We start from the raw sequence: 27,689 nt of genomic DNA, 5'->3' as shown, positions 1-27,689 counted from the left end.
CATGTTGTCAGAAGTGCCGACGACGAACCTTATACTTCGTAATTTATATCAAGATGATAATCTCGAAAAGACATTTTAGTGTTGGAGTACGGAAACCACTAATTGCCCTCTCCGCTGTCAAAATGACAGCGAGCGTCGCATTGTCATTTCCAATCCCCACCCGTAATTGCAAATACCAGACACTACTTCGATAACGACCGTCTGGGGTGATGTCAGACGACACTCGACCAGACTGATTTGGTACTATGTCACACATTATAATGAGACACTAAATGACGCTATCTGGCGTGAAATCAACCTTAAACAAGGTAAGAGCTTGGAGCAATCCCTTTCTACGTTTACAGTATGTGTGTTCCAACTGACAGATTTCAAAACAGTTTCTCCTTCATGCACTGTCACTACATTTCTGATGTCATGGGATGTGTATCTATGTATATGTGTGTATCTATATATATTATATATATATATATATATATATATATATATAATATATATATATATATATATATATATATATATATATATATATATATATGTGTGTGTGTGTGTGTGTGTGTGTGTGTGTGTGTGTGCAAAAAATTAATACAGAGAGAGATACAGACAGACAGGCAGACAGACAGAAAAACAGGGAGGGTGTGACTATGAGTAATACATCCACTGTGGAAGTAAGACTGCCCAACACTCATGAAAGTGTTCACAGAATATCACTTCAGACACACACAAACACAAAAATTAACTCATATTTTATCCTCCAACTTGCTGATGGAAATTAACCCTGACACGACTATGCTCTTCAGTTTAAAGAATTTTATTGATATATATATACATCTGCACTAAATACATTAACAACAAATGCACCATCACTAGATGTGGAGGATAGAGAACCTTAAAACAACAGAGAAATCACACTCTCGTTTGGTTGGTGATTGCAAAGTCTCCTTGCATAAGGACAGAGGCAGACGTACAGAGCAACTTTTGTGGTTTGATTTCTTTGTATAGACCTTTGAGGTCCCTAAATACTACAGTTCACACTTATCGAAAAGTGCATGGTTTGACCAACAAATACATTAATGATAATAATATTAATAACAATAGCAATAATAATATTGACAATAAATAGGAAAAAAAACTCAGGATGCATGGAAAAAATGACAATAAAATTTGTAACAACTTTTTTGCTGGAAAAAAAAAACTCTAGGAGTTTTTTCTATCAAACTGTACTACGTACAACATGCTGGTTTGTCATAATGTCACATATATTTACAAAAGGAACGGCTCTTGGGAAAACAAGCAACAAAACCATTATGCATTTAAATAACCATTTTAACTTCAATGTGTTTCACCTCCGAGATGAATGTCGATGTGGGAAAAATAAGTAAAAAAACAAACAAAAACACAAATAGATATTTCTAAATATAATAAATAACATATACTTTTTTCTGTTCAAAAAAATGCCTTTTGACACAAAATACACATAAATTAGAGTGGAGCTTGTACATTTTTAATGATATGCAATGCCACTAAGCTGCAAAGAGATACCACTATGTTGGTTTCAGCACACAGTTAAAAGGATATATGGATGTACTTTTTTGACTTTTTGAAAGCGGTTTATGTCTTCAATATAGTCAGCCTGGGGCTTCAATATTACGACAAGATAAGAATAACATTGTCATACCTGGTGGTATGTTGGTGGTCTCAGACACACCATACAATTCACATATGGCCAAAGTGATGTCTGGATGACAAAAAATTGATCCAAAATATACCATTTTTTTATGTTTCAAAATGTAATGAAAGCTAAATTCAAATCACACGGATGACAAAAGTTGTGTGTACACCAAGAACGTCGGCGTTTGGCTGAATTCAATGGTTGAACAGTGTAACAAGAAAATGTACAAGAAATGTACATTCATTTTAAAAAACTAGTACTTTTTTCCAATGAAAAAGTATTACTTGAAGGAAAGATTTCCTATGGCACAAGAGAAAAAGTCATGGCACACCTATAAATCAGACTATAAGAAACCTGCTAAAATTTAAGAATACATATATGTATGGCAGTAGTGTTTTTTTCAGAAACAAAGATTCGCCATGGCAACCAATGGCAGGCAGTGAATGAGTACGGCACACTGGAAGCTGCTAATACGTGACTGATCGTGACGATTTTTTTTTTGTTTCCCAGAACAAAGCAAACAATTGTGCAACGCAATCAATATATCAAACAGCTTTCAGGTACCGTATAATCCGGAAAAGTTTTCCTCTTTTTGTGAGAATTTGTTTGATCTTGCAACTTCTGAAATACTACCACTAACCCTAGCTTCCACAGACATCACTGCCGCTCAAGCTTATTGCAGAACACTTACATTTGAACGAAAAAACCAAAACAATGGCTTTCTTGAAACTCTCTCTCTCTCAAACCTCATTAAATAACATGAGGATACTTTGTCACATATTTTTTTCTTTTAAAACTACAATAAGATTAACACACCAAAAACACTTGTCCACAAATTTTACTACAATGATTTCCTCTACTATATTATGTTTGAAAAAATTGTAGAAAATAGGCAACTCCACTGCAAGCCACAAGGACGTATCACCCAACATAATCTCAGCATTTTTTTGTTATATTTTTTCTTCTTTTATGCTTCGTTTCTTACTCCTTCTATTTTTCTTTCGACACCGTTCAAAAGAAAAAATCAAGTTGTTGAACTACTTACGTGAGACAATATTAATCTATTAAACACACTGAGGTACAAAGTGTAAGGAAAAAATAGCCAGTAATACACAGGACAAGACAGGTAAATGGATGAATTGCCTATTTGTAGACCTGAAGTTTGTTAAATGTTCTTCTTTGAAAAAAACCTTACATGATGAATCTACAAGCACTTGAGGACTTAAAGTCCTTTTGAGTTACAGAGATTACAATATTTTGTTTTGAATCGGCAAGAAACTTGACAGATTAATTTTTTTTTGAAGTTCAAGGCAGAGAAAAATATGAAGAGAAACATTGTATGTTTCAAAAATGACAATATAGTACTATGAATTGCTTGGCAAGTAATTATCTATTCTAGAAATGTACAGGTTAAGTATGTGTTCAGCTAGGCTGTGAAATTTACATTGCTATGCAAAAGGTACAAGATTGGTTTTATTTCTGCTACAACTCAGACTGGTGCCGTTTTTTATTGTGCAAGCTATCTAGTTTGAAGCAAAGACGGATATAAACGTTTGATTTATTGCACAGTACACTTGCTCGCAAGATGCTGTCTGACAGCCTTGAAAATCTGCAAAACAAATTTTTTTTGATAAATATAGACTAATGTCACAAACTTCTGCTGAAAATTAAAAAGAAAACCACAAAAAAAATAAAACAAATTAAATAAAACTATGACGGCAACAGTGACAATGTAACAACATACTGAAATCTGCACTTTTTTGAATACACAATATTGCACATATAAAATATGGTACCATTTCTTTTGACAAAAGGTTTAAACTGAACTGAAGTTCACTTTGTGAATTCAAGTTACAGGAATTTGGCAAGGAACTTTTATTTTTTGACGTGAAATCTTTAGAAGAATGCAGTCTACAAAGAATGTTGTACAGACAGTGGTTCACGATGTAGCAGCACTGGTTTTTAGTTTTTGACGCGGCACTTTTGAAGTGCCACTGAACAACAAACCTTTATTAAAAATTAATTACCTTGTAGGTTTCCAATAATAAAAAGATGTCACTTTATTTCAGAACTCAGTGAGTTGATTTTTTTTTAAATGTGATAGAGTTATATAAATATAATAATAAAGAATTTTGGAATGAAAAAATCAATGAATGATAAAGATTTTTGTATTTTGACAAATGAATGATTTCATGAGTAAGCAACGTGGAAACTGCTACTGACCGATTTGCTGTTTCTTTTCCCCTCTTTTTTTTCATTTTCATTGTGACCAAGCTGACAAGTTTCCTATTACACAATATGATTGCTTTGGAATGTGCCTTTTACAGAATTGAAGAGAAAACAAGTAGGTCTATGCACTTCCTTCTGTAATGTCTGCAGCAGCGTTGGTGTTACTGTTTGCATTGGAGGTCGGTTTCGGACCGCCGCCCCAGTGCCATTTCTTCATGTGTTTTTCCAACGTACTGTAGACTGAAAACGGCATGCTGCACACTTCGCACCTGAAAACCTCCTTAGCACCTTTGCCATGAGTTTTCATGTGTCGGGTTAGCTTGCTGCTCTGGGCACAGGCGTAGCTGCACAACTCGCACTTGTACGGCTTCTCGCCGGTGTGGCTGCGTCGGTGCACCGTCAGGTTGCTGCAGTTCTTGAAGATCTTGCCGCAGAACTCGCATGTGTCGCTCTTCCGGTCGCCACTCCCCTTGGGTGATTTGGCCCTGTTGGTGCTTTCCGGCTTTGCGGGGCTCTCGTCGGAGTCAGGCTTGCTGAGGGAATACACAGCCGAACCCCCATTGGCAGTGGAGCACTCCGACGTAGCCGGTGAGCTTACATACATTTCTTTAGTAGATGCAGCAGTTGTTTCCGGTAGCCATTGTGTGTAGATGCCATCTGCATTTGAAGGAGGCGGAGGAGACGACGGTTCTGTTTTGATTTTTTTGACGAATGGTTCTCCCTCCACGCTTCCATTGGTGTTCTCGGGCGTGTATGTCCGCTCGACACCATGGCCCCTGCAATCGATGTTATTGGTCTCAACTATGTCAGCCGGGTCAAGTTTGCGCTTCCCTGCATCTGGCTCTGTTTCAGTATCTTCAGTCTCCGTATCAGCCTTGGAATTGGAGTCATTGTCGCCATCTTTATTACTCGAAAGGGAGCTTTCAGCTATTGCTTGTTGGTAAGCTTCGTTGTACGCCTGGATTTCGTTCAGCCCGCTGTTCTTCATGACCTCGCTGAGCAACGAGTGGCTGCCACGGTTACTGCTGCCATGGTTACCACTGCTGGTGCTGCCATCGGTGCTGTTGTTGTCCTTCAGCGAGCCGTTCCGATTCGACCTGGAGCCAGACAAGTCTATTGCACCAGAGTTGTCTGTCAGGTCCTCCAGCTCCTCATCCGGTATGTGGTGTTGCGGTCCTGAAGCCTGTTTGTTGTCATTGATGTACTGATCCACCACAGACTTGAGTACTGAACTGGCACTGGGAACGTCTAGGGGCTCCTTGTTTTCATTTGGTGATAACGAGCCTGGCGTGGTGGATGAACGGGGGCTACTGTTCTTATTGAAATGGGTTTTCATATGTCTCTTGAGTTTACTGGCTTGTGAACACGCGTGATCACAAAGTTGGCACTTGTAAGGTTTCTCCCCGGTATGGGAACGTCTGTGGACTATCAGGTTGCTTTGAAACTTGAAAGTTTTGCCACAAAACTCGCACGACTTAATTTTGCTGGATTGGGGTGCAGCTTTCATTGGAGAAAAGTTGAACAGCCTGTGGTGCATGCCTGGTTTTCTCTTGGTAGGGGACAGTGGTGGGCTGGTTGGGCTGTTGGTGCCAGCTAGCTGCCTCAGTCTCTGAGAGTAAAAATCAAGACTTGGTTCTATCCCAACTGATGGATGTCCACTGACTTGGGCCTGCGATGTGGGTGTAGTCTGCTGGGCTGGCTGCTGCTGTTGTGATGGTGACAGAGCAGGGGCAGGCGGTGGTGGCACTGGTATGGATATTGGTGGTGGTGGTGGTGGTGGCGGCGGCGGCGGTGGTGGTGGCGGCTGCTGTGGAGGTGGCACGACAATGGCAGATCGTCTGTCAATCATTTCCGGTATGCAAAACTGTTCTCCCATCCTGTCTCCCGGCCTCTCCATTCGTATTCTCTCCATGTGTATTGCATCTCGTAGTATTTCAGCGTTTGGATGTGGATGATGGTGATGGTGATGATATATGGTTGGCTCGTGCGTGGTGACGATGCTGTGCTCACTAATCGAGGGCCTCAGAAACAGAGCGAACGGATTGCTCTCGATGGGAGGCACTGGTGGACGAATGGGGCTTGTCTCGATGGTCAAGGGATGGTGGTTTTCATGGGGCAAGCCTGGACTCGGAGTGTGCTGAGTTTGTGGGACAGGTGGTGGTGGTGGTGGCAGTAAGGGAATTTGGCTAGCTTGTTGCTGCTGCTGCTGCTGCTGTTGTTGCTGTTGTTGTTGTTGCTGCTGCTGCTGCTGTTGTTGTTGCTGTTGTTGTTGCTGCTGCTGCTGCTGCTGAGGTGTTCTTGCTTCTTTTCGTGACGGCTGCTCCAGGTGCACACTCGGCGGGGACTCCCTGGACAGATCCACATTGTTATCCAAGTATATCTTCATGCCATGCACGTTCTGTGCATGTTGTAGAACAAACCAAGCGCTGGTCAGTTTCAGCTGGCACTGTGTACAGGTATAGTGACTTGGTTCAGATGCTGTAGACTCTGTCAAACGAGAAACGTGCACAGCGTATATTAATGAGATATCTTACGTATATAAGGTGAAAAGTATGTATCTACTGAGCAATCTGAAAGTGTTGCTCCCTGAGCATGTGTGTGTTTGCATGTGAGCGTTGCTACAACATACTGCTTTCACTAGATGCCCAGTGCATGATGAAAAATGTTTGGCTGTTCATATGAAAACAAAATGACCAAATATGTAAATAGAAGCAGGCGGCTTCACTCTCACCCATAATCATATGTGGCTATCATCATTTCTGTATGTAATTTGATGTCAAAACATGTGTACAATGTTGAGCAAGGGAGAGAAGAGTTTGGTTACGGAGGGTTACCAGATGTCGTGACAATGACAGGTACAGTATCAGCATGCTAGGCAAGTATTGTACAATAATTCACTTTTCATCTTTTAAATAATGCATGGGAATTTCATCTCATTTCCTCATGATATTATACCGTGATTTTCTTTGATGAGGAGCACGCAGGAGAACTTCAATGTATTTCAGAATGATGTATGTCCTACTTTAGTTTTAATACGATTAGCAACCAAGCAGTATTGTAAATGTTTATGTACAAGCTCATGACCTTGTAAATTTGGTACTTGAACTTCACACTTTGTTTATTTTGTACAGCACAATGATATGGACCTTCGGATTCATCAAACTCCAGACGGGGTTGGGGGTGGGGGGGGGGTTCCTTGTGTAAATTATTATCAAAATACATCCAGTGTGATGAGTATTGCTTTCTAATGATTTTTCAGATATGTAGCTTACCATCACATAATAAGGATATCATTCATATGTGTATATCAATAAGTACTTGGCTGATAAAAATACAACTAAATTATACAACCTACCCTTTTTACAGATCATACCAATGTCTGAATGTAACGCAAGAGTGACCATGGGTTTAGTCTGTGTGAGGTGCATTCGTATTATATGTAATAGACATACATTGCTATATCTAGTAAAATGTGGTGTTTCTGGCCATTGCGACTGGCAAACCTGTTGTGTGATTCAGATACAACAGCTCAGACATCAATAAATAGAGACATGACCTTGAAATTGGTGGAGTAATTGATACAGTATGACGTGATAGCCTCAGTCCCAATGTTAATAAGTACGTTCAGACTGACGACTTTGCGTCGGCCCAGGTCCCGACCAGGGCCGGGGCCGACGTAAAAAACCAGTGTGGACACGCTGAGTCGGCCCTGGGCCGACTCAGTTTGGTCCCGGTTAGAAGGGGGGTTCAGGGCCGACGCAAAATTTGGTCCGACGCAAATCGCCAGTGTGGACACGTTACGTCGGCCCTGGTCCCAGTTGACCAGGCCTCCGCTATGGATCGAAGTTGAACTAGTCACACTATTCGCACAAAACAAACGACGTTTGAAACTAAAGTTTACACCTATCGAAAGTTTTCAATCCTGTCTTACATTTAATATCATCCCATGTACGCTGAACTTCCCACCAACCTTTGTTCCGCAAACGAGACCATGTCATTCGATTCCACAGTGCACGTAATAGACTAGAGAGCATGTCAAAAATGCCGCGCACTGGTTATTTCTCCACCGCGGTCTTATATATACCATATGCTCATCCAATAAATGGTGAAGATCTCTCCGATGATTAAAAGGTGAGTGGTAGTCATATTTGCCCTTCTTGTGCGTAAAAACACAGGAAAATCATGAACAGTAGAAACAGCGTGCCATATTCAAATGCGCCATTTTGAACTTTGACAGGTCAGAGGTCACAAAGGAAGGTAAAGTTACGTCGGCCCTAATTCTGGTACCGGTAAGTGTGGACACGGACCAAATTTAATCCCAAAAGGACAATTATTTTGCGTCGGCCCAAATTTCAGTTGGGTTGCCAATGTGAACAAGATAAGTATGTCCAGTACATGTTCCATGCTGTGATATCTAAGGGCACAATTTTTTTTGATAACCTGAGTTGTGATGGGACACTATTGAAAAAACAAACAAAATCAGCCATGCCATTCACAGTTCTAAATTTAACTGCCTCTGTACAGATATTCTCTACCTCTACCTGTCCCTGTCTGATAGAAATTACTGGCTGCAAATTACTGTTAATGGGTTAATTATTAAAATAAAAGATGTGACATAAAAACATTTGACTGATTTTGTGAAGAGTATGAGGATGATGATTTTGGGAAGGTGTAAAATGAGGTCAATCGTGTCTAGCCCACAGAGACATCAGTGACTGTTGTTTGAACTGAAGGCTATATCCATTGAGAAAGCCTGTGGCAAATCTTTGACCTTTATGAACCAGTGAAAAGGATTTGTCTCACCACTATATAATGTGACTGCAATGAAAATGATAGACAGGTAGAGTTTTGAAAAAAAAAAATATGCATCCGATTAAGAATTACACAACAGCTGACAATTTTGGCATCAGCATTGGAAATAATGGCCACCGTGGCTCCATGGGGACACAATTTTTCTGTTCTTTATCACTTTTTATACGCTTAAAAATCAACAGATCTGACTCTACCACAGTTGTGTGATTGTGATGCGTTTCCTCCGCCTAGACGTTTTTATTTGGTATGTCGGCACTGATTACAAATTAAATCGGAACATATCAGACCTTGTTCCAGGCTTGATGGAAAGTGATTCTACTCATCGCCGACCCTGCCGTGCATTCTGAGTGCCAGTGACTGTGATCTGGGTGCTGAGTGACACATGCACAAACAGGTCTGTTGAACTGGTCAAATTATACTGACATAGAACACACACTGACACTTGCTTGCACCAATGCAAAATTTGATGGTAGATATAAAACCTGTATTGTGCATAACACTTGCTGGATGATTAAGAAGTTTTCACCATTATGTTCAATTTCTACTTCAACGGAAGACAATGGCTCCTCTACTTCTCAGTAAACTATATTTCCAGACTGCCAATCATAATAACATATTTCCTCTGACATAATCAGGTACTGATTTTGCTTGTTTTTGTTTACTATTAAACCTTTGAGAGCTGCAATTTTTCCCACCAAAATTACTGTGTGCAACATTTTACCAATTTTGTAAATTTTTCTGTAACTTTTTTGACAATTTTGGATCAAATAAATATCACATTTTATTGGCTTCAGATTTTTATCAAAATTTTAGCAAAATTTAGAAAAAAAATTGACTGATGTATATTTTGATATAGGCGACAAAAATTGACTTTGGCGCTCAAAGGGTTAAAGGCAGCACATTTCCCTGACTAGTTTACCACAAGTTACCGTTTTACCAACTGTCAACCATTAAATATAATACAACAACACTAAAACATTCAAACGTTCCGTTATCTCAAGAGCTACGAATCGTTTTTTGAGATTACACTGGACTGAATCTTCTTGACAACAGGGAAAGGTATGATGAAAAGAGAATGCAAATGTTACCATTCAAAAGCTCTTCAATTTCCATTTACTCTTCATTTTCCTAAATAAACAGCAAGAATCACAATTCCTCTTTGATAACTGAAGCCCATTGATGCATGTAGCTAGTTTTTAGTAACCTCTTTTCAACACACTACAAACATATATATTAAGTTTAATCTTCTGAAATCATTTTATTTAAATACTTGAAAACACTACCATATGACTCTTCTCTATTACAAACATATATAGTAGAGTTTAATCTTAAAAAAACAACTCTTTTTGAAACACTTTTAAATACTACCTGACGACTGTTCTTCATTTTAAAGGTAGAACACTACACATTTGTAACTATTCAGCTGATGTTGGAACATATATTTTGGCATGTCATTACAAAATGACTTCCAACTTCCAGCTCCTTATTGGAGGAAAAGAAATTTAGAACCAATAGACACTCCTGTTAATGGCTAATTTTCCTAATCCTACTGCCTTGAATTGGTGATTCAAGGCTTGATTCTAAGCTTCAAGACATTTATGAAGAATGTGCTAAAAAAAACCCCGGACAGCTGTCCATTATTGTACATGTGTATAAAACCATGGTTACGGCAACATGAGATAATTTGGGTGTCAAGATGAAAGCGGACTCGAAGGGAGAATGTGTTCCACAATATTACTAGTTCTGTTAAATAGGCGGAAAGAGAATTTTTAGAGATTACAATATGTCTGTGAGAGGTGTAGCCTCGGGGTAGCTCTTTACAGGAAAAAAAACATGGAAGCCAAGAAAAGGAGATGACTGCCAGCCTATTTTGTCTTCCTTTTGTTTTTTAACGATGTTTTGATGGTTTTTCTGCTTGTTTTGGTCAAGTCTAAGATGGCTGTGAAGTTATATTGTGATCTCGTATCCATTATTTGGGACACACACGTAAAAAAAATCTATTCCTAGGTTGGTGTGCTAGAGAAGAATACAACAGGAAAAATGTCACACTCTGTCACCATAGAAACCACTACAAATGACCCCTGGTTGCATTCAAATTATAACACTTTTCTTGATGGAGAGCTCGCTCAGTGAAAACAGTTACGAACATGTTGCATTATTCAAATGTGACAGACGCAGCAGTCACTTCCTCTCGGAGAACATGCTCAGCGAAAAACATCACACGTCAGACGAATACATGGGGCAAATTTACCCAGTTTTTCACTGAAATTTTGTATCTGATGGTAAATAACCTAACAGTTTCATCCCAAAACAAGCTCTGGTCATCAAGCCACAGAATTTTCAAATGGAGACGTTGATTCAGGCATTGACAAAACTGACCCTTTTCTCTTCCACTGCAGCATGTTGCAACAGATACACAAGATAAACAATCTATGGCTTATTCACAGTGACCAAAAAAAGCCCTTTAACGATGCTGCTTGCTGATTATGCAAATCAGGCAAAGCCATTCATCCAAGGATTGCTGTTGGATGTCCATGAAATAGATCTACCTCTTTTTATAAATGAATTATCCCCTTTCTGAGATAACAACTCATATTTTTACCTTGTTTTAGTACTTCAAATTGGCAAAAACCCCATCCCCATACCTCGGTGCTAAAATAACTTATCCATTTTCTCTATTTTGGATTTTCCCATCTAACGTCTAAAAAAATCCTGATTTTCCTTTATCTGGCCGAACGGCCAGTACTTTTTGCCGAGCCTAATTCTGCAAAAGGATAGAATAAGTTCATGGCGGAATTAATGCCTTTGACTTGAGCTTTCATGGCAATTCCAGATATTCTGCTGTGTTTGAAATGGCATGAACAGTGTCAGTAGAGGGAAGAAAATGCAACGGTCTGTCCAAAGATATAAAAGCTGCGTATAAAAAACGATACATAGCCCTAAAAATTACACTCTCACCTGTCTCGGCATCGCTTGTCTTGGGCGAGTTTTGCGCTTTTAAAGATGTTGTTTCTTTAGTCTCTCGGTTAAAGTTGCTGTTACTTGGTGTTCTGTGTTTGATTGGGGTGGTTATCCCAGTTTTCTCTGTACGCAGGACCATGACTCCGTCATCCGCCATACCTCCATCTTCACCCATAATTTCCATGGCACCCCCTTTACATCCCTGCTTTTTGTGCTCTATGAACGCAACAATGTCTGCTAGAGCAAAGTCCATTTGGCACTCGCCACATTTGAGTGTGTCTATTTTTGGCAGCTTAGGTGTGTAACGTTCCGTGTGGATTTCGTCGTCTTCCTCTTCATCATCCTCCAAGGCTTCCGGTGATGTGAACATTCCTGTGGATTCGTCATCGTCCCCTATGACAAACAAAAAACAGCACAAAGCCACATTATATTACTGTTCTGCAATAAAGATCTTCCGTTAATTTACCCACATTATTCTCTCAATTCAGTTGAAATTGACAAGATATCAAGGAATTGAATCCCACCTACAACTGGGTACCACATTCACTGCTAATTCTCAGTATACATTTATAATATCATACCATTTCCCACACAACACCACTAGACTTTCAAAATTTTGCCCTGATCAAACAGTACCTGGTGAACCACTTTTTTATGAGTACATTTTTTTAATTGTTTGCTCATAAAATGTGTTCTCTGAAGACCTTTGACCTGATGATGATGACTCAAACCGGTGTCACACCAGAATGAAAAAAGGCAGTTTTGAAAAAAAAACCACTCTCGCAGAACAAAATTGAGATTCTTGAGCTGGTGCAGTCAAACTCCATGGCTTTGCAATTATATGCTGATGGAAATTTAATGTCAGAATGCACCGAAGACCCCAGCGCTGCATTCCCCCATCGCTGCCAGCAGGTCGGAATTATCCACAAAATTTATTACCCTTCCACTCTCTGCATTGCTATTATGGCTGGTAACACTGGAAACGAGGCAGGCATATCTAAGCTACACACCTTCCATTTACATGTTTGATAGGTCAACTAGAGAGACAAATAACTGTTTCTGTAGCTACACATATGACTGATACATGATTATTACGATCCCTCAGGGCTGAGCAAGGGTGATCTAATATTTATCAGTATTTTCTGCACTGTAAAGCTACTCTCAAAGGTTTTTTCCCAAGCCAGATTCATCTCCAAAACAGTCAATAAACCCTCAGTGCTCGTAAAAAAAGCAGAGGGGAGAAAAAAGAGAAGGAAAAACATGGTTGAAGTGTTTGCCATGAGGTGTTGCACGGGTTCTGTGATCATTTAGGCAGAAACGCATGCATGAACACAGCCTCGATCCACCTCTAATTTGTTTTACGGTGTGCTCACTGGACAATGCAGTGACGAATTTTCATCAGCGTTGTCGTTATTACACCTCCTATACGGCCAGCCTCCTGCACTTATGATACTTCAAATGCCGCTATCATTACACAGATGAGTTTTACATCACTGACATGCGGGCACACTCCGGTTATAATGGCTACTGCCTGCCCATAATGAGTGCAACGCTTTTCACTGCAATGTGAAATTCTAAGAGTCATTCTTTTTTTCCTTTTCGTCCAACATCTATGAGACGTATCCCCAGGAGAAGACAGACCAAAGTAGACTGAGGGTGTCATCTAATTTTAAAATCAGTATGAAAGACCTCAATTTCAAAGAGAGAGAGAGGAAGAAATTAGACGAAAAAAAATGTTGCCTACAATCCAGTAACGTCCACCTAGGAAAAAAAAAATCACTGAATGTAACATGGACAGTTTTTGTTTTCTATCACTGGTTGTTTCTTATCTTAGAATGTGTATCATGTGTGATAATATGAGTGATAGCTATCAATTATGTGAATGGCCCTTTTATCGTTGTTACCTCTGAGAAATTGCACACAGATTGGAATGCAACTGGGAACAGTCCCCTTGGCAGTGCGATTGTACAAACCTAATCATTCGAGAATTCACTTGCAAACCCATCGCTCCAGTCTAGCTTTCGCGATATTATTTTTTTCCTCTCTGTCTGTTTTTTTTTAAAGGTATCTACTGCGTTAGAAAGCAGGAGGACGAAGAACGTCATGTTGTACTGATCCCCAAAACTTTTCTTTTCCTACCAGTGATGTACAAATAATCCTCCTGGAGACAGCACTTTTGGAGAAAAATACACAGTGTAATCCGCAACACAATGAAATATGATTAAATAGTGGGACCAATCACCAGAAAATCCACGTACCTCAGTCTCCGGGATTAGGATTGATAAATTACGACTGGAGATCTACTGTAATCACACTGTCAATTAAACATGTCTCCTGACACAATATATAAGTGTGCCTGGCGAGTTTGAGGGGCTTTAACGGAACCGAACGTAAAATAAGAGGACGCAGGAGCTCCACTGAGGAATGCGGAAAATGGAACACTGGAGTCAGCAGGTGCATGGTAAAAACACACACAGGGTCTGTAGATTCAAGTCCCCAGTTAGTTTGCAGCTAACACCAATAATTGCTCATTTGGACACCAATTTTCAGGGTCTAGACAAGCTCAAGGCAGCTTCCAGAAAATGGAGTACACACAGCAATATCAAGAGCAAAAACCCCTATCTATCTGTTACTTAACAATGAGGTAAAAACAGATCATTGTAACAAAAAACATTAATGTATGAATTCTCACTGCTATGAGTGAACTGACCCATAAACATGTCTCAGGTTCAAGTAGCAAATTATGAGCCAATCAAGCGCGAGTAATGAGATTTTTTGGATCAAACTGCGCGTACATTTCCTGAATATGTCTACCAGAAGCATATGCGCTGAGTGGAAGTCAACAGATCTTGGTAGCAAATGATCAACTTTATCTCCACTCCTCATCTGGTGTCAACCTTTTTTTTGCCATGCTTCAAGCAAGCAACAATTCCCTGAATTTATCTCTCTGTCTTATGGATGAAACTGCCACACAGCACAAATTACCTTATATTAAATGATAGTCAGACCTGCACTTTTGAAAATCACACCCTTGTGAAGTGTTATGCATAAAGGTATTATTACTGCCTCTTGTACTGTTTTGATAGACTTTTTTCGGTAAAAACTAAGGAAGCCTTCAAATTCAGAATAAATAAAAACAGTTGATGAAATCCTGTACTAGTGCTCTTCCCAGTGTTTTTTAACTGACATAGTGTGAAAAGATTCTCTAGAGTCAACCCATTCTATCATTCACAATTTGTTGACCTCTTTTTATCAACATTCTTGACTTGCTTCACCTGGCACTTAAAGAAAAACTTACATCTGTTTGTTTTCTCACACCAAGCTACAGTGGACGAAAGCCAGATCAACACGGTGTCTGATCTGCCTTGCAAAAATTGCACACAAAACAAAGGATAAAGACAAGTTGTAACTGAACAAAGATTGAAGACTGAAGTACCGGAGACAAACACCATAATATTACCATACACCAGACAGCAAAGCATTCACTGGACTTACGCACACTATGCCCACAGCATCTAAAATATTAAGACTTTTTATCCCCTACTCTCATCAGATAAAATCTTGCAGGATTCTCCCTTCTAAAAGAAATTTTATATACCCCATAAAGTGGATTGGGAAAGATTTGTACTAAACATTTCAGTTAGGCTGAGGACACTCAAGAGAAATATTAGTGATGCCAGGAGTATAAAGGTATTGAATTATGAATTAAGAATTACAGGGTTTTTTTCTCTGCACGTCATACTTGACTCTCATCGGAAAACTTGAAAATCTTGAAGAGTCAGCATACAGGTACAGAGCAATTATTCCCCTTTATTGATGATGATGATCATATCTTACCTGGTGGAAGTGTACGACATCCTCTTTCAAGAGGAATTTTAAACTTTTCATTAACTATTGTTTGTTTATGAAATACATTTGACGTTTAGGCCCAGAAAAATAAAAAGTTTGTTTCTCATCCTAGACATTTTTCAAAAGTGATGCGGTGATGAGGGTTTTTTTTATCTCAAATTTTTTTTTATTCTTCAATCAACAAGAATGCTGAAAAAACATGAAAACAGCATAGGAATGCACGCAGAGATAAATGCACAGCAGTGTTGCTTTATTATTTTTGTATAGCAACAGTTCTGCGGTTTGACTTTTAGTGCTGCAATGCAGTTTTGACCGCGTAATATAGCAGTCACATATGTTAGTGTGTCAGTGTCAATTATTTTGTTTACGGTTCTGTTTTATACAGCACTGTATTATGCACTATCGTTGCGTATTTTTATGTTTATTTTTTTTATTTTATTTCCTCATGAGCAGAAAAATAGTTGACATGGCAGGTCTGAATTGACGCACGTGAGGATGAGAAACAAACTGTTTATTTTTCTTGGCCTTAGCTTGGTTTATTGGAACATGGCTTACAAATGTTTAAGTGACAATGGATGAGACTGTTAATAATATTTTCATTATTTGAAGATTCAAAACCAAGTGCGTATTCCATTTTTTCTCTCTATATCAGCCTTGCAAAGACTACCTGTGTACACTACGCACCGCTATAGTTGACAAGTGAATGCTAGTCCTGGCTTCTATTCAGTTGTCAACAACATCACCCTACATTCCCAACACTCGGAGAGTACTGAAGATGAACAGTGGGCATTTCAACAAGATTTTCACAGCACAGCACGAGAATCTCAAAATTTACACACAATTGGAGCTTTTAGTATTTGGTTTATCGTTACATCAATACACAACATTTTGATGCTTTGCGGCAGAGTTTTTGATTTCTTTCACATACTACCGGTACTGGTAGTACCTTGGATGAGTGTCCCTTCTTGAATTTCTCCGGCAACTCTAGTCTTCCGTCTTTCAAATTAATCCCATACAAATGATTTGCCGAGTATGATGATACGCAAGCACATCAAATTCACATAACTCACATAGTTACCACTTGCCTTTTGAATAAAAAACCTGATGGGTTTTCAAAACAAGACAGAACAATTACGGATAAAATGCTACTTGTGATGAAAGTACAAATGACAGTAAATCAAGGGAGCTGTGTTCAATAATGTTAACCTCTTAAAATATTAGTACTTATGGAATATAATAGTGTTTGTTATTTATAGCCTATATCATTTGTCACATATGCATGACGTGCATGATCAATATCATCTGATTTTGAATTCCCTCCCCCCCCCCTACAATTATCAATGGGATCACTTTGAAGGACTGTCTCAACTTCTGTGTTAGGTCTCTGACTATAATGTCAGATGCTGCCTGTCGCTGATGAAAGAGGAGGAAAAAATCAGCTTTGGAAACAGATGCAAACGTTACTGCTCTCACATATTTTGCAACAGGGATTATGTCAAAAGTGGTAGAAAATATGGACAGCTGAGATTGAGATGAAACGTGATAGTTTTCATCTTGTGTAACTTTCCGCTGCAAGTTGAGGAGTGAAAATTTTGGGTTCACACGTTCCTTGCCTCACTTTTTTCCGTCAAAGTGTGAACTGCAGCCGGTCACATGTTCATGTACATTCTGATATGGCCATCTATATCGCACAATGGCCAAACTGCTAAAAGTTACCTCGCAGGAAATGATTTTTGTTCAATTTCAGGCCAACTTTGCTGCAAAATGACAAAAAAACTTCACCACCAAATTTTCCCTGCGGACTATACCAGTAATTTTAATAGTGCAACCCATGAATGCCAGTCAAACCATTCTAAAAATTCAAATTGTTGGCTCTACATCACACAAAATTTGTCACTATCTATAACAAGCACCGGGTGTATAACAATTGGAATAGTAATGCACATTTGAAAACGTAATGATCACCTCAGTGCAAGATATTGAGAACATTTTGTTTGTTTGTTTATAGTTTCTGGATGTTCATCTTCTAATATCTCCCTAATTCCCCCATAAGTCATAACATCTTCTACCAAGTCATGTTTGTCATCTATTCTTACACACTGTGAAACTCTAAGCCAGCAGATTCATTTTTGTTTGGCCTGAATAAAACTGCCATGCTTACAAAAATCTTCCATAAATCAATTTAACCACACCGAATAAATAACACCAATGAGGGTAAAAACTCAATTTGGGAACAAGGTTACATTTTAAACGAATCCATTTCAATTTATAAGATCACAAACATAAAAACTGGTATAAGAACTTGGTGAAAAATACACAACAAAAGAATTACACTTTTCAACTGAATCTTTGTCACTCATCACTTTCTTTCTATTTTCTTCCTTTCTTAATTTTAGCCTCAGATTTGAAGTGATCCTTACAGAGTGGCCTTTCTACGTGACATTTTATGCATGATCACAAACAAGTCATGAAATTTCAGGAGTTTCGGGGTGAGATAAATTGATAGGTGGTCCATTGAGTAATGAAACTAAATTTAATGTGTCACAAATGTACTTCCATGCTCGCTTTTAACAATTAAATTGACACAACAGTAACATTAATGGTGCAAAATGTTACACAAAAGGTTGTTCAACAATTGACATCTACAATTGAAACTTATGCACAGTAGCCGAATGTGTGCGCTCCACTTTGTGAGCTGCCTATGGAATTTACCAGCGATGCTCAACAAGAGATGCGAGTACACTGCCATCGATGGAAATGAAAACGCAAAATTTCTGTTTGTTTTGCAAATCGTTTTTTTCTCTCTGAAGGTCCGCACTAGTCCACTTCACAGAGGTGCCTGTATGCAGTGATCTAACCACTTGGGTTTTGATCCGTTTTGGTGGAAAAAAAAACCATATTGCACAAAAAGACTACCTCATGGGGGCTTTTTGTGCCGGTTATGGTCTGATGGTCACATGTGATCAAAGGCCACAATGTGACCATGTGTGTTTCAGGGCCACGAGTGCTTTTGTCTGATCCCCGTGCACCTGGTGCCTGTCTTTGGGCCAGGGTCTCTATACCAGCAAACACAACACTAAATCCCCTAACTTGGAAGTAAACAAAGGACGGCGTGAAACCCAGCAAGGCCTGCGTGGCACACACGCTACTTACACAATGTTGTTGTGATCAAGGAGGGTTGCTGATACACGGCAGGCCGGCCATACACCTGTACTGACCATCTGTACCTCCTTTCAAAACCCTACCCTTGGACAAATGTGGTCGAGTGGAAGAAACAACAAAAACTCTAGTGGCACAAAAAAATTACCATAGCCTTTACAGGTTTCATTTTGGAAAAATAACTGGGCTTTGCAAATATTGTTAGCTCTCCATTGTCAAGATCATTAAAAAAAAAACATGCTGACCTTTTCCAGACATTTTTGTTTTCCCGGGTATCCGGTTTTTCTCTGATATTGAATGATAACAAACACCAGCATTTTCCAACATTTTATAGTCTAAAACATATTCCCTTCAGAAATACAACACTTCCACTGAAATTTGTCCCCTTCACATTCATTTTCGATATGACGAGGAATATCAACCTACCAAAATCAAAAACTTTCTTCAAATTGTACCTTTTTTTTTTTACCACAACACCAACAACTTTACGTGAAGATGACTCTGTAGCATGGAAACTGAATTAGCCATCCATACAACTTCTACTAGAATTTGACGCAGTTGTTTTCCCCTCCAAACACTGATTGATGACCTGGCTATGGAATCACGATTAATGACAAGTTAAATGAGAAAACGTCTTCCAAACAAAAAAATAAAAGGGGGAATAAACAGACGGTAGAATGAAACCTGCAAAATCGATTCGCTATCAGTACTTTTTCTGATCATAAATGACAATGAAAAGACTTCTAAAACTTCAAATGAACAAAAGAGATTAATTTCACAAAAAAATCTGTTAGATCGTTTTGTTTTTATGAAGCTGTTTATATCAATTAGTGACAGAGCGGTATAGCGTATTTGGTTCAGTGAGGGTAGTGACACTGTCACGGCACTTACAATGGAAGCTAGCCGAGTCTGATGTTGCTTTTGTTATTGATCAATGAAGAAACACTCTCCACGAATTCTTTTCAATAAAGCCGGCTCAACCAACCAAAAACATCGCTGTAGACAGTAATTTCCAATGAAATGGGTATTGAGCTCGATGTATCACATCCACGCCGACTGTAACACAGGCAGGGCTCTTGACACGACAGCCCTGACCAGCGGTTACACCTCCCTTCTGCATCTCACTCTCCCTCGGAGGCTGAATCATGCCAGGGCCTGGCACATTTGAAACACTGGGGTCAGGGTACATCTCCAAACACGCACCGCAGCTGCAGATTTAACCTAAAAAGTAAATAAATCTACATACAACTTGTGGCAGGTTCAATATTGGACAGCAAATTACATGAATATTTTGTTACAGCGAAACCAGGAAGACAGGTTTGTGGCAGGATTCTTTGGCTTTAAATTAATAATGCCATTGGCACATTTTTTTCCCTCTTCCCTTTTTGAGAGAGAGAAAGAAAGAAGTATCCATGTGAAAAAGGCACGAAAAGAGACTGTGATTTGTTTGGTGTTCTATTTCGATTCTATCAGGAGCCCAAATACGCAGTGAAGAAATTTTACAAGAGACCTGGAATGGCCTTTTCCACAGTAAAGACTTGGCAAGTAAACATTAGCAAAAAGACTGGGCATACACAAACGCTGTTAGCACTGGCTGAGGTGCTGCTAATCCCTCAGAGATCCTATCTATAAATTTTGTGGGATTTACAACTCCGCTAGTCATTGGCAACAGTGGAGACATCGTTCACTGATAATGATGTTTGCAGAAAAAACATACACAGGGCCAGCTAAGAGCTGGGCAAAGATGCACACACTGACAGGACATGTCAGTCAATTTGTATAGCCTGGCCAATCCAAGGAAATGATGTGGGAGGGAGGGAAAATATCATGTTGTGGGATCTCAGTTTCACCATGATCAGGCAGACATGTTTTCTGATGTTCAAGTTTATGGCCAAATGATGAAAATGGACATCTTCACAATTACTTTATAGAAGTCGTAAAATATTACGCTCGCCTGCTGACAATCGCACCTTTTTTTCCATCGTTAAATTTTTGGCGCTGGATTCCACTGAAGCACCTTTGACATATGCTACTTTGTAAGTGTGAACAAAATCTGCCTCCAAGCTTCAGTGTGCACGGTACTAAAAAGGAACAGGATGAGTTTTACATGTGTTTTCCCTGTTAACTTCAGATGTCTGGCTCAGAACCCTACTTCTGATTTTTTCCCTTTCAAAGAGCCTAGATTGCTACCAATACCAGATAACCTAAACACTTCTAAGGCATCATCAAATATAGATATGGTCTCACAGAACATGGCCGATGTAAAAAGCCGAGCACAATGCGTCTATATCTGACATATCTGTTCGGAACACAATTTTTGATTAACTATTTCCTCTAATGCTAAAAATTTGAGATTTCCTTTATGAGGAACAATCACGCCATTGTATGTCATGCTTACACAGGGTTCACAGTTAATGAGTTACCCGTCATGAAGAATATATCAGTTCGGTTGAGGAGTGTTCATATATTTCTCTCACTGTTTTGACAATTTGGTATGCCGGATCGGTAAGATTCTTGATCAATGATCAAGCAGAGGGTCCCCTTCTCATGCGTTCTCATTATATTTAGTGATTTAGTGCAAATGAGCAAACTGCAACCAGCCTGCACCATAAATATTAAACAGATTTTAGATCTAGTGACGAGCAAGCTACCTTCAAAATGATGGGGAGAGAAAAAAAAAACTTTTCCGATATCTGACCCCTATAGCCATGCAAAGGCTGAGTGAAAAGGCGGTATTGAAGATAGCAATATGATGCCAACAATGGTTTGTGATGGATGTGGATAAATTGGTAGGCCAGTGTTTTGTAAAGGGAAGAGCATTTTCATTTTAATGCTGCTTTGCCCGTGAATGGCAGTAGCTATGGTGACGGTAGTGGCTAGCCTCAAGGCCGGGGTAATTCAGCGATGGGAGAGTGGTGAATGCTGGAGGGGGCCAAGGTAACATGGTGCAAATATGTCAAGGCTTCAACGATGTAGTACCCGGGTTTCCCCCCCCCCCCTTTCTCTCTCTCTCTCTCCGATGAACAAAGGTGTCAGGGCACAACAATGACGTGTGCGCAAGGGTACTTGTGGACAGAAAGACAAAAGTGTTGGTCACTCTGCATAAAAACAGATGAAACGGCTTCAGCCTCCCCCCTCCCCTCTGACTCAGTTATTTAAAATTAAACTGAAACATGCACTAGGTGTTTTCCTTGATGTTTTTGTCTACTATCCATCTCATTTTTTTGCGTCTGTGTGTCTGAAGTCTTTCTCAGACTGTAACGTGTGCCTGCTATTTGCGGATGCAGACCAGCAGAATAACCTCACTACTTTTTACATGGGTGAATTTAATTTCACGCCAGTTCTCATGGTGATGCTCGCTGCCTGACAACACTGACACATCCTACCGCCATCTCTGCTGCTTTTTCCGATGTGTAGCGTGTGTACAGAGAGTTATGACCCTATAAAACACCACTCAATTCCAGCACCACAGCAGTAAAAAAAAAAATCCTACGACCATGAATGGTGGCAAATTAGACAAAAAACTCATCATTACTGTAATGCCTGACCCTTTGTAATCACTAACGATATTTCAGTAAATAATAAACCCAACAAAATACAAAAATAATTTGAAACTCTGATGAGGACCAAGACTTCTCAATTCAATGATTCTGCCATTGTGTCCTATATTTTATATCCTGACATTGTTTGGATGGATCACTAGGAATGATTTTGGATGGAAGATGATGACTCAGAATGATATATGTGTACATCAGAAATCATTACATCCACCCATGGGGGATGGTGAACCTTACCAAAGCCCATGCTCCTAGAAACAAGAGGGAGAGAGAAACATAAAGGACAAAATGAAATAAAAATGACAATTTTTTTATGACGTATCACTGGCCACATCAATTCTTTTGTGACTACCAAACAATGTGAGGTGACCTCAAGCTAAGTCTATTAATTTACATGAAACTGAATATGAACTGGATAAAAAATCTCAATAACTATTTTGGGGGGACTGAAATACTAAACAAAACACGAACCACCAAAAATCACTGGCATTTAATATCAGTTGTGAGTTCACAGTAACCAATAGTTACTGTTACCAGTGAGTAAATACAACGACTGAACAAACGTTGTACACCAAGAGCTGTACAAATGCAGTGGGGAGAGACAATGCACACCATGAGACGGCCTACTTTGCTGCAGCCACTTCAATTTTACTCCAGCAAAATAGCCTAGCAGGAAAGAATTTTGAAACAATCACCTTGACACAACGCTTAAAAAGACAGCTCACATTAGGAAAATAACTATGCAGATTTTTTTGGCAGTTTTGAATTGCTTTCAATATTGGAACATCATTTGATTTGACATGAATACAGCCATCTCTCTGATTCTGAAAGTTGAGATGCCCACAATGCAGTGAGAATTGTACCGAAGACACTGATATCAATAGCGTTCTGAATACACAGACACAACAAATTGATTTCAGTGTCAGTAGCTGGCAGTAATAAGTGAGAGATCACAGTGTTAATTTGCATACAAAATGAATATAATTTCTCTTTCAAGTATAATGTTATTGTGGCATTGCTTTACAAGCATTGCTTTTTTTCTTGAAAATCTCCACATATTTAAAAGCCACAATAATTTACAAATTTTTAAAATTCTTTACCTCAACTGATAAATTTGCATGCAACGAGGCTGGCTCAGGTGACAATATCATTAGTTCATTAATTATTCATTGCGTATGATGAAGCATGTCTGACCTTTGTCTCTGGACAACGCCAGGGGTCATTTCAGGTCAACATGGCTGCGGCCAGAACGACACTCAAGCCACACAAGTTAACACTTCAGACCGCCGGGGCGACAGCCTGACGTGATCAATGTGTGGTGCGACAACAAAAAGGTCACGCACGATTAGAGTGCACCGTCTACAACATCCCCGACTTCTCCATCTTTCAGGAAAAATCCGCCAGGAAAAATGACCGCTCTAGCGTAAGCCTCCGCTACATCACAATTGTTTACAAACTAGTTAGCGATGTGTGCATCGACAGATTTTGGAAAGTTGACAATTTTTTCGAACGATCCCAAAATACGGGCTAAATCCCGACCTTACGGGTCAAGGCTGTGAATCCACTCCATTACGCTCTCCCTGTTTTTCTGACAGGAGACATTATCAAACGTTATTACATAATCCTAACGTGCCCAGCCTTAGTTCATATTTATCTAACGTACGCGGAAATCGCTTGCATGTCGATGCTGTTTTCGGCAAAGATGTCTGACTCCCGATAATAATTTCTATTTGTCGCTACACACACTCACCGAAATGCCCAATGGCTATTTGCTACAACAGCAGCGATGCACAACAACAACTGTTATATTTTTTCGGAGCGATTTTTTTCCCGAAATGTGGTTTAGCAGGGCACTGACTTCTCTACGTCTTTGACGCACGCTTCTCTCTCATCGGGGATAATTTTGTTCTAAAATAGTGGATATAAACATTAGAAACATCGCTCCATCTGGAAAATTATGTCAGTGCAGGTAGACAAAGAAAAGCGATCATATAAGACATAGAACACGCCATTATGCCCACACCACTGTACACCACTTGACCACTGGTTTTGTCCAACGTCCTGAGACCCCGTATTTTCGCTCTCACTTTCCACCGATGTGCACAATCTCGTGTATCGTGGACGAGTTTTACATTACCTGTTACGGTTCTCCTCACTTGCTGTGGTTTGTCCTGCTTTCGGCGCGACATTTTGAAACGCCGGGTGAAGATGGATATTTTGCAAGAAAATATGAACAAAGAAATACAATAATAAAAATGGCGGCTATATATGCGGAGGTTGATGGGATAGATCACGCAGACTGTCTGAAGTCCCCAGCTTGGCTTACGATGCTGAAGTTATTTTCGTATTCGTTTTCGTATTCGTTTTCGTATTCGTATTCGTATTCGTATTGGAGTCACTGACAAAATTTTATATTTTTAGTCCAAATTTCGTACGTATTATATAAAAGTTCTGTCTTTACAGAAGGTAAAGTGCTATTTATATGACAATATATCAATACTTCAATATTTGAGAATGTAAGTTGAAAAAGATCCAATCTTTTTAGGCCCTAGATTGAAAGATATCGTTGCTATAATTAGAGGAGAGATTTTAAAAACAAACGGCCAGTACACAGGCACTCTTAGCTGGGTAGTCTGTTGAATAGATCGATTTTCGGTTCGATCTATCGATCCCGTTGTCGATATGCGCGCCATTGTAACCAAAATACTCACTAGGTTACAGTGGCGGGCATACTGACCACGGGATCGATAGATCGAGCCGAAATCGATCTATTTAGCAGACTACCAAGCTATTAGCGCCTGTGGGCCAGTAGTAGTCTTTTGAGGAAAGATTTTTTAAACAAACATCATTTTCGTATTCGTATTCGTATTCGTTTTCGTATTAACTTCTATCACAACAACCAACTTAAACATTCTGTTGACATCATTAGTATCGATAATGGAAATTTAGCTGACCCGCCCAATTTGATGAGTTGTAAACTTAAAAGGTAATTTTCTTGTTTTAAACTGATATCTCTGAGAAAGTGATCGTCACAACGACAGTGAATGCAGGGCTCAACGTTATCGCATGCCCCTAAGTCGATGGCATGCTATATTTAGACTGCTGTCGCAAAGAAAATATCATCTCATATGATGTGGGAAAGCGTCATAAAAGAAAACGAGATGAATAAATGGTATCATAGGCCTATGTCCCGATCGGTACATTTGTTTCCCTAATAAAGATTAAATTAATGTGTGAGCTGTTGTCAGAGTCTTTATTTCAGTACGGCCCATCTCTTTTTCTTTCCTTGCGTTTGCGTCAACTGCCATTGCCAGAACATATTGATCAACTTGCGTATTGATAAGATACACCAGAATGCATGGAAATTAATTTGTATCGCGAAATATCGAGAAATACCTGTACTCTATGATAAATAGACTTCAGCTAGTCTAGTAGCTGTCGAAACTGGCTCGATCGGTTTCCGTCATTTGTTACTGTGCGATCCAGTTTTAGTGTTACGCAGTTTGCCCCGCTCTACAACTCCGTTCTGCAGGTCACTCCAAAAACTTTCAGCAGTACTATTTTGGAGGACCAATTAAGCCGCTAGCCGTAGATAGCTACTTTTTTCAACAAAAAGTCTGAATAGAAATGCAGCAACTATCATCTTTCGATTGATATTTTGTAGGCAAGAGAACAAAACTCAAACGTATATGCGCATTTAATCCTAGCTGTGATAACGCAGCGGTACTTGTGGCGTGTATCGAACTCGCTCGGGTCATTGAGGTCATCGCCACAGTCCCATCCATGGTCTGTTCTCTACTACCTCCATGGTTCTACATAATTGCAGTCGCTACCCGGCAGATTTTCCATGATATTTCAACAAAGTTGCTTGCTATTTAGATCCAGCTGAAAACAAAAACCTTTATGAAAGAGGATAATCCAGTCCAAGCTTGATGAAATCGATGCTTTGATCTGCTTTCCAAAGGACGTTTCCGGAAATGGTCTAGCCGGTCACATGCCACTAACGCAAATACTCATTACGCACGTGAACGCATGAAACATGTTGCAGTTACTGGTTGCTTGTTTTCCCTTGTCAGCTATATTTTGATGACATTTTATGCTGGGATTATGATTGGTTCAATTGAAATGATGTGACAGCACTAAAACTGCTTCTGATACTTGATTGGATTGTAGTAAAATTTATCATTAAATTCATGCGATATTTTGACAGATCATTCAAGATAACATCAGCAGACACATTGGCAGCGCTGTGCAGTGGAGAGAACGCGCTCAAACCTTTGAGTAACTCCGCTCAACGGCTATGCTTATTCAATGCGTATTTTGGGGTCGCGGCCTTTCGGGACAATGCTCCGTGAACACTGAGCGAATATATGTTGTATTTGATCACGTATACGGTATGGAGAAATGTCTTGAAAAAAATTCAGTCGCAATCTCATAAATTTGGTCGCCTATGCGACTGAAAATGGTCGCTACTTTGAGCCCTGATTGAATGTAATACATGAATTATCGGTCGGTCCGGCTTATGTTATTATTGCTCACATCTTTACTCTGAAAGATAAACTACCTATTGTCATTTATTTCTGTTACTTTCTCCTCTGTAGCAGCACGTACAACTTTGTCGTAACTTGCAATTTTGTAATTTTTGCCTTACCGCACTCCCTGAGTTTTGTAAAGTATTGTATTGTTATTATAATTTATTCAGGTCTACGTAGAGCCATGTCAAAATCAAGTAAAATACTTGAAATACAAATTGTAAATGGATATGATCATTCTACAGTGAGTCCAAAAGGATGACCGGATATAACAATTTTCACATTTTTTTATTCAGATGGTTGTCCTGGACAAGTCCCCCGTTCATCACAGCTTTCACAGTCACCCGTTTTGCAGCGCCTCACAAAAATCTGCCCTCCCCGCAAAACAATGGTACAGTCCAGGGCAGCTCCTTCGCATCCGCTCTCACGAGTCCCATTACTTGGCACTGACCACCTGATTTCGGGGTGCATCCAGCTGCCCGGTCAATAGACATTGGCAAGCGAAGATGCTGCCTTACCAGATTCCAACCGATTTTAAGTATTTTTTTTTCAAATAAAATGAAGTGAACAAATTCTTTAAAATCTACAAATGCAAATTTATGTAAATTTAACCAAATTTGGCAGATGAAATTACGAATCAAATTATCACAATATTAAACCTCAGTAAATATCGTATATTGCACGTTTCATACCTGAAACCTGGACTAGAAATAACAATTTCTGTCAGTGACTCCAATACGAATACGAATACGAATACGAAAACGAATACGAAAACGAATACGAAAATAACTTCAGCATCGTAGCTTGGCTAAAATAGGGACAAAGCGACGTCCTTAGCTTAGTCAAGAAATGCAAATGGATGCCCTCGGGAGGGGCAAATACACGAGGTGAAATTCGACAATCATGTGACTGATTACAGAG

The 27,689-nt window shown here is 39.5% G+C and overlaps 1 protein-coding gene across 6 annotated transcripts in view; it reads right to left on the bottom strand.

Annotated features, from left to right (window-relative positions):
* Positions 1-792: 792 nt before the first annotated feature.
* Positions 793-27,689, bottom strand: part of LOC139149616 (B-cell lymphoma/leukemia 11A-like) — a 79,158-nt gene continuing 52,261 nt past the window's right edge. For 5 of the 6 annotated variants that reach the window (XM_070721449.1, XM_070721453.1, XM_070721450.1 and 2 more), the window contains 2 exons: positions 11,669-12,064; positions 793-6,385 (listed from right to left, as the gene is read on the bottom strand). In XM_070721449.1, coding sequence (XP_070577550.1) covers positions 4,020-6,385; positions 11,669-12,041 — 2,739 coding nt within the window. In that variant the 5' untranslated portion in view covers positions 12,042-12,064 and the 3' untranslated portion in view covers positions 793-4,019. Of the gene's footprint in view, positions 6,386-11,668; positions 12,065-24,373; positions 24,554-27,689 lie in introns of those variants that run through there. The other variant, XM_070721448.1, reaches the window with a different exon arrangement.

Source organism: Ptychodera flava, chromosome 14 (assembly GCF_041260155.1).
Source record: "Ptychodera flava strain L36383 chromosome 14, AS_Pfla_20210202, whole genome shotgun sequence".
NCBI lineage: Eukaryota > Metazoa > Hemichordata > Enteropneusta > Ptychoderidae > Ptychodera > Ptychodera flava.
The sequence above is the reverse complement of the archived record's forward strand: the minus strand, read 5'-3'. Positions and strand labels throughout refer to the sequence as shown.